This window comes from Takifugu rubripes, chromosome 17, assembly GCF_901000725.2.
Source record: "Takifugu rubripes chromosome 17, fTakRub1.2, whole genome shotgun sequence".
Classification (NCBI taxonomy): domain Eukaryota; kingdom Metazoa; phylum Chordata; class Actinopteri; order Tetraodontiformes; family Tetraodontidae; genus Takifugu; species Takifugu rubripes.
In genome coordinates, this window is record NC_042301.1 from 3,923,910 (window position 1) to 3,930,247 (window position 6,338).

At 47.1% G+C, this 6,338-nt stretch overlaps 2 protein-coding genes across 7 annotated transcripts in view; one reads left to right on the forward strand and one right to left on the reverse strand.

The window, feature by feature from the left end:
- The window catches only part of epn3b (epsin 3b), an 8,069-nt gene extending 5,808 nt beyond the window's left edge, over window positions 1-2,261 (reverse strand). Inside the window, exons 1-3 of one of the 5 annotated variants that reach the window (XM_029850823.1) lie at window positions 2,004-2,261; window positions 192-247; window positions 1-94 (exon numbers count right to left, since the gene is read on the reverse strand). The exon at window positions 1-94 is cut by the window's left edge and continues 65 nt beyond it. In XM_029850823.1, coding sequence (XP_029706683.1) covers window positions 1-94; window positions 192-247; window positions 2,004-2,022 — 169 coding nt within the window. In that variant the 5' untranslated portion in view covers window positions 2,023-2,261. Of the gene's footprint in view, window positions 95-191; window positions 405-2,003 lie in introns of all 5 variants that reach the window. The other 4 variants (XM_029850827.1, XM_029850822.1, XM_029850826.1 and 1 more) reach the window with 4 other exon arrangements.
- Window positions 2,262-3,277: 1,016 nt separating this feature from the next.
- Window positions 3,278-5,403, forward strand: LOC101074651 (GTPase IMAP family member 4-like). Of its 2 annotated transcripts, none has more exons than XM_029850828.1 (3): window positions 3,278-3,629; window positions 3,739-3,862; window positions 4,370-5,403. In XM_029850828.1, exons 1-3 carry the CDS (start codon window positions 3,462-3,464, stop codon window positions 5,299-5,301), a joined length of 1,224 nt encoding a protein of 407 aa, XP_029706688.1. In that variant the 5' UTR covers window positions 3,278-3,461; the 3' UTR covers window positions 5,302-5,403. The 2 variants fall into 2 exon arrangements, with proteins under 2 accessions (XP_029706688.1, XP_011610742.1); XM_011612440.2 differs by having other exon boundaries at window positions 3,289-3,629; window positions 3,791-3,862.
- The last annotated feature ends 935 nt before the right edge of the window (window positions 5,404-6,338 follow it).

Below are 6,338 nucleotides of genomic sequence, written 5' to 3' on the forward strand. Positions count from 1 at the left end.
CAGCAAACGCCACTACATTAAAGGTCAGGTCCGCAATCTCTGACATAAGCGAGGACGACGGGCCCCACGGGTCGTTGGAGGTGGCCTCGCGAACCTGTAGAGGATCCACAGAGACACCCTGACGCTCACCTGAACACGCCCACATGAGCGGACGGCGTCGACCGGGCGGCGCCGGGGTTTGCGTGCGATACCTTGATTTCCGCTTCGGAGTAGTTGTGCACAATATTCTTCACTTGCCGACGCAGGGCTGCGGTTGTCATGGCGACGGGCGGCGGGGGATGCGGAGGGGGAGGGAGTGCGCTCGGCGGAGGGAGAGAGGACGGAGAGGGAGAAGGGGCAGAGTCAAAGGGGGAGAGAAGAAGGTGAGTCTATGGTGCTGGCATCTCTGTCGGGACAGGACGCTGCTGTCAGAAACAGAAGTGGGCACTGATGTGGGTTAACCTGTCGGGGGGGGGGGGTTAGAGCTAAAACTGCTGCATTTCAACATTTGTCCCTCTTCTTCATCTGAATCCCTCAAACGGAGGGTGAGACAAACTGTTCACACTCATACCTAAGGTGAGTCTAGAGCTGCCTGCTTTCCGACTGTGGGAGGAAGCCAGACAGAACCCACGGAGCCCCTGACCACCTTCGAACCCAGAACCTTCTTGTCTTTTCTGATTGCCTCTTCTGGTTGCCTGGCAACCCCCCACTTTAACGCGACTGTTCCCAAAAAACCTGCCCATCGGAACCAGTCAGTGAATGCACCATTCTGCCCGAAAGGAGCAAACATCAGCAGAAGCACGGAGGAAATGAGATGCAGAGAGGAGACAGAGGACCAGAGCAAGACTGACACGGTTCGTGCACGTGCACGTGACCGGGACACAGTCACAGTGCACAGGGCATGAGATACTGGCGAGGGAAGCTCAGCAACATCAGCATGGATCGGCTTTCTGCACAATCATCTTCTCCCTCTCTCTCTAACACACACACACGCACACACACACACACACACACAGGGAAGGTAAAGATTTTCAATTTTTTTAACTTAATTACAATTTGAAAATAGCTGTGAAAATAGCTGTACAAAAGTATAGCTGTAATGTCTTTTAGCCAATGTCGCCATGCTCTCAGTGACACCAAAACCAGCCAACCACAGACTATTTGGAGACTTGCTATGTGATTTTATCCACCAGTGTCTGACTTTGTTCAGCATCACGAACGTTCTGCAGCACAGCGATGCACAGTCATTAGTCCAACAACTCCTGGGTCTCTTCTTTGCAGCTTGAATCGGGTCAACTGGACGGTGTTGCGGCTTCTTGAGAGCGTTTTACCTCTTCAAGGCTGAAGAAGAGTTCTTTGACCTGGACGACTGAGAATATTCACGGAAAACTTCTGGGGCACAAATTTCATATCGTCAAAAATGGGGGAAAAAAACTGAATTTTGTGTGTCGGCAGTGAACAGGTTGGTTCTTTAAAGTGACGAATGGCAATGCTGGCTCTATCAGTTAAGCTTACTGTTCACAAACACACTCACACAACCATACACACACACACACACACACACATAGATCAATGTGTCAGAAAATATCTAGTCTGATGACTGGCTGGCTGGTCCGCCTGGGAGAAATTGGTGTGTCCACATTGGACACCAATCCTTAATGACTGTTGCTGTCAACAGTCGTTACAACCTAAAAGCGAGAGAGTGGATTCCGACTGTTCAGTACAAGAAGACAAAATGGAAGTGAGCAAATGAAGCAGACAACAAACATTATGTAATTAACCAGCACATCGTGACGACACACAGCAAGCGGTCCAGCAGAGGTTCCCAGGCCCTGATCCTGGCTCAGAGTTAAAACAGCCTCCTGTTACCTAAAAACATTCCCATCATTCTCCTCCTCCGCTGGTTGCACACACCGCATCCCCCCCCCCCCCCCCCCCTCCTCCCTCCTTCTCCTCAAACACACACACTCAGCCGAAGAACAGAACACACACCTCACGATTGCAATTGCTCGTCTTCGTCTTACCTACAGAGCTTCCCCGCATCTTTCCCGGCTAACACCTCTCCGTCTCCCAGACTGATGTCCTCCAGTGGGACAACCGCAGCCGCGGGGAAGCGAGCGAGGGGGCCGGGGACGCCAGCGTCTGTTCCCTGGGCTGCAGAAGAACCGCTTGGACAGAGAATCTGCGGTGGAATCCGCATAGGACAGCGCGCTCACGGTCTCACTCTCACTCCGCTCTCTCTCTCTCTCTCTCTCTCTCTCTCTCTCTCTCTCTCTCTCTCTCTCTCTCTCTCTCTCTCTCTCTCTCTCTCTCTGTCTCTCTCACACACACGCACGCTTGCAGGCGTCAAACGGCAATCACAGCAGGGGGCATAAAAGGAGGCGGGGCCACGGAACCTGACAAAATAATGAAATAAACAGCTTAAATAAGACAGACAGCAAATACAGAACAAATAAATAAATAGATCAATTACACAGCTCATTTTGAAAGTGACTGATATATATATATTTAAACATATATATCAGTCAGTTTTATGTGAGCTGTGCATATATATATATATATATATGACTTGAAGTCATGTCAGGATTATATACAGTGACCGCTGCGATAGTTTACTTCAAAGAAAAAGCTTTGTTTGAAATTCTGTATTATTGTGATACTATGGGGAACCGACTGATGATGTTAAAATCAACTCTTGGATAAACTGGTTAAAGTACGTCATGTGGCATTAGGCATCACTATTCTAGTCTCTACTTGCACATGTAACGCGCCTGCAACTTTTCAAAAATTATGTGTTTGTAATTATCGTGTACATTCCGCCTCATGTTTCTCTATTTTATGTTAACAAGCTGCTTTTACAAAGCGCGTAGTTTCTAATTTTGTCCACTAGAGGGAGGTGTGTCCTCATGTGGTTCGACAAACTGATACAATGTAAATCTTAATCGGCGGTCCTGTTTTAATTGCAGATAAACTTTATTTGGAGCTCATTATTGGGGACACGTTGGTCTAACTTTGCTGTTTGCTGGTACAGCAAAGGTCTGTGTTTAAGAGAAAGGAACAATGGAAGGATGTGATGCCCTCATGGGTTATTCTTGTCCCCCAACTTTAACCCTTTCATACATGAATTATGATCTCATCAGGCCTCGCTCATAACATTCATGTTGCAACAATATAGGTCAGCCCATATGGAGCTTCAATTTACACTTTTATACACTATCTGAAAGGGTTAAAAATGTAAACTTTCACCATCTGATTTAGTGAGAGGTTTACCAGCTGGCCAGAGAGGTCAAAGATCCATCCATCCATCCATCCATCCATCCATCCATCCATCCATCCATCCATCCATCCATCCATCCATCCATCCATTGGGATTTTGTTGGGTCTCCTCCCCATCAGGTCTCCAGGAGCCCCCTCATTGGAGGAGCTCTAGACCCACCCCTTTTCTGGTTTTGGACCATTTTCTCGGATGTAAACTGAAAACAATGGAAGGAAATAGGAAGCCCCCTCCTGTGCATGACCCAGGGTTCCAGAAGTTTCCCGGAAAACTAATCAGAACAGCTACTGCTGGTTCAATAGTGAAGTTTGTGACTGGGGTGACACACCTGGCCATCGGAGAAGGAGATAACGTGAATCAACAGCAATGGCTGAAGGTAAGGGACCTGTTGCCCATAGTTACTGTTCTGATCCTGTTATGCTCTTGATATGAGACAATACTCTGAAAAGAAGTTAAAAATATACATAACACATGAAATCTACTAGGATCGGAATGAAAAAGATTCTTCTCTTGTGCCCTACTGGTTTGGTATCTCAGTAATACCACTGAGAGAGAAGAAGATGAGAACTCTTCCTCGGTCAGATGGGTGTGGTCTGAACAACTTTGAAGGTACAGTCTTCTCTTTTTCTTGTGCTCTTTCAGACATTTTGATGAAATATTAATGACTGAGGCAAAGCGTTGCTCTATTATTGTGGATTTGAGGTTATTGTCTCCACTGAAAGTCCAAATCGGGACAATGTAAAGTATTAACAGTGATAATCTTTGCTTTCATAACTGTTAATGCAGCACGTTGAGCCATCAAACACAATAAAATCTTAAACTGATATCTGAATCTAATCTAAAGCTGCTCTACAAATGTGTGTATGTGTGTGTATGTATGGATGTATGTATGTATGTATGTATGTATGTATGTATGTATGTATGTATGTATGTATGTATGTATGTGTGTGTGTGTGTGTGTGTGTGTGTGTGTGTGTGTGTGTGTGTGTGTGTGTGTGTATAGGGAGAAAGAGGGCGAGAGCCTGTAATATCAGGCGTTTATCCCGTCATTCTGATTCAGATAGGTGTGTGGTCCAACCCGGCGGCCATTGATTGGATTCCCTTTGTCCCTTACAGCTTTAGATCTGTCTGGTGGCTTGAGGATCGTCCTGGTGGGAAAGACTGGATCCGGAAAGAGTGCGACAGGAAACACCATCCTCGGGAGGGCTGCCTTTAGAGAGGACCCCAGCCCCGTGTCGGTGACCAAGCACTGCGAGACACAGAGTGAAGTGGTGGACGGGACTCCGGTCCAGGTGATCGACACCCCGGGGCTGTTTGACACCGGCATCACAGAGGAAGAGTTAAAAACCCGGATAGAGGAGTGCGTCAAGATGTCAGTGCCGGGCCCCCACGCCTTTCTGCTTGTCATCCGACTGGGAGTACGCTTCACCGAAGAGGAAAGGAACGCCGTGAAATGGATCCAGGACAACTTCGGAGACGACGCCTCCATGTACACAATCATGCTGTTTACGTGTAAAGACCAGGCCAAAGCCGACAACGCCCTGAAGGAGTGCAAGGAGCTGCGCAGACTCTCCATCACGTTCGGCCGCAGATATCACGCCTTCAACAACAACGACGCCGACGACCGATCGCAGGTGGTGGAGCTGATCACCATGATCAAGGAGATGATCCAGGACAACGGGGGGAAACACTACACGAACGAGATGTATGAGAAGGCCCAGGGGAAGCTGAAAGAAGAGGAGGAGAGGAGGCAGCAGGAGGAGAGGGAAAAGAAAGAGGAGGAGAGGAAGGTGTGGGACGCAGAGAGGGAGAAGAAAGAGAAGGAGAGACTCAAGGAGAAAAAAGCCAGAATCAAAAATATCCGCGTGGCCTCGGCCGCCGCCGCCGTGCTGGTGATCGCCGGCGTGGTCATCGCGGTGGGCGCGGGCACCACAGTGGCCCTGGCTCTAGGAGCTCCTGTGCTCATCATAGGACTGCTCTGTGGTTTAACGGCCCTTTTCATATGGAAGGGATTACAATGCAAAGACAAAGCATGTGTTCCAGTATAACAGGAACCAGAACAGTCATTCTAGACATTATGTACAGCGTCTGAGTTTACAGCAGATGGTGAATAAATGATGTGAAGTGTTTCATAAATGTTTTCAATAGTTTGCTTTCCGCCTGTTTGTGTTCAATTGCACCAAAGCGATGTGGTGTGGGGAGACAACTTGGGAAACTGTGAAGATAACATGGTTCACTGCCAGGTTGTCAAAAATAACCGCAGGAACTGTGAGGGAAAATGGACCAGGAGCCTCAGCGTCTCCAACTAGTGAGCTAAACAGGACAAAACCTGGATTAAACACACACACACGTTAATGAACAAATAACAAATTTATTTTGCAAACATAAAATGATGTATTCATAAGTCTGATCTGAGGCAAATGTTTGTGAAATGCGGTTAGTCACGTCCCGCTTTTGAAGGGTGCTGCAGGAGCTCGTGTCCTCATTCACCAGAGGACATAACCTTGTCATAAGATTCACTCAGATGACTGGAACGAGCTCAACATGCAATAAATTTATAGCTCGTCTATGGTTATGACACAACCAGCCCTTCCCAAGCTTCTTTATAAGTTTGGATACTTGTTCCTCAAAGGCTTGGGGTTCCCCAAGGGTCAATTTTAGGTGCAAGTCTTTTTATTCTTATTGTGCCCATAGTGAGGAAGGCAAAGCTTCCTCTTCAGGAGGAACAGCATCAGCTTTCACAGCTATGCTGACAATACACAACTGTATATATTTGTCTCACACAGGGGCCAATTGAAAGTGCATTTCAGTAATGAAGTCATGGATGGAAGCTAATTTCCTACAGCCAACCAGGACAAATCAGAGGTTTTAGTCATTGCCCCTGAAGGTGGGAGAGGGAATTTTAACAGAAATACCCTATCTTAAGCATCACAATCGGGTGTGATTTTTGACTCTGAGCTTAGTTTTCTTCCACACATCAAAAACAAAGACAGTTTTTTAAGAACATAGTCAGAGTCTGTCCATTTCTCAGGATGGAGAATTTTAATTTTTATACCAGTTTTAATATCTGGCTCCACGCCAGGAT

Excerpts from the sequence above, each read along its gene's own strand:
- LOC101074651 (XM_029850828.1), top strand. The coding sequence starts at position 3,462 with ATGGAAGGAAATAGGAAGCCCCCTCCTGTGCATGACCCAGGGTTCCAG. Across the intron at positions 3,630-3,738 it reads ATCAACAGCAATGGCTGAAG|GATCGGAATGAAAAAGATTC; the intron begins GTAAGGGACCTG and ends GAAATCTACTAG. Across the intron at positions 3,863-4,369 it reads TGGTCTGAACAACTTTGAAG|CTTTAGATCTGTCTGGTGGC; the intron begins GTACAGTCTTCT and ends TGTCCCTTACAG.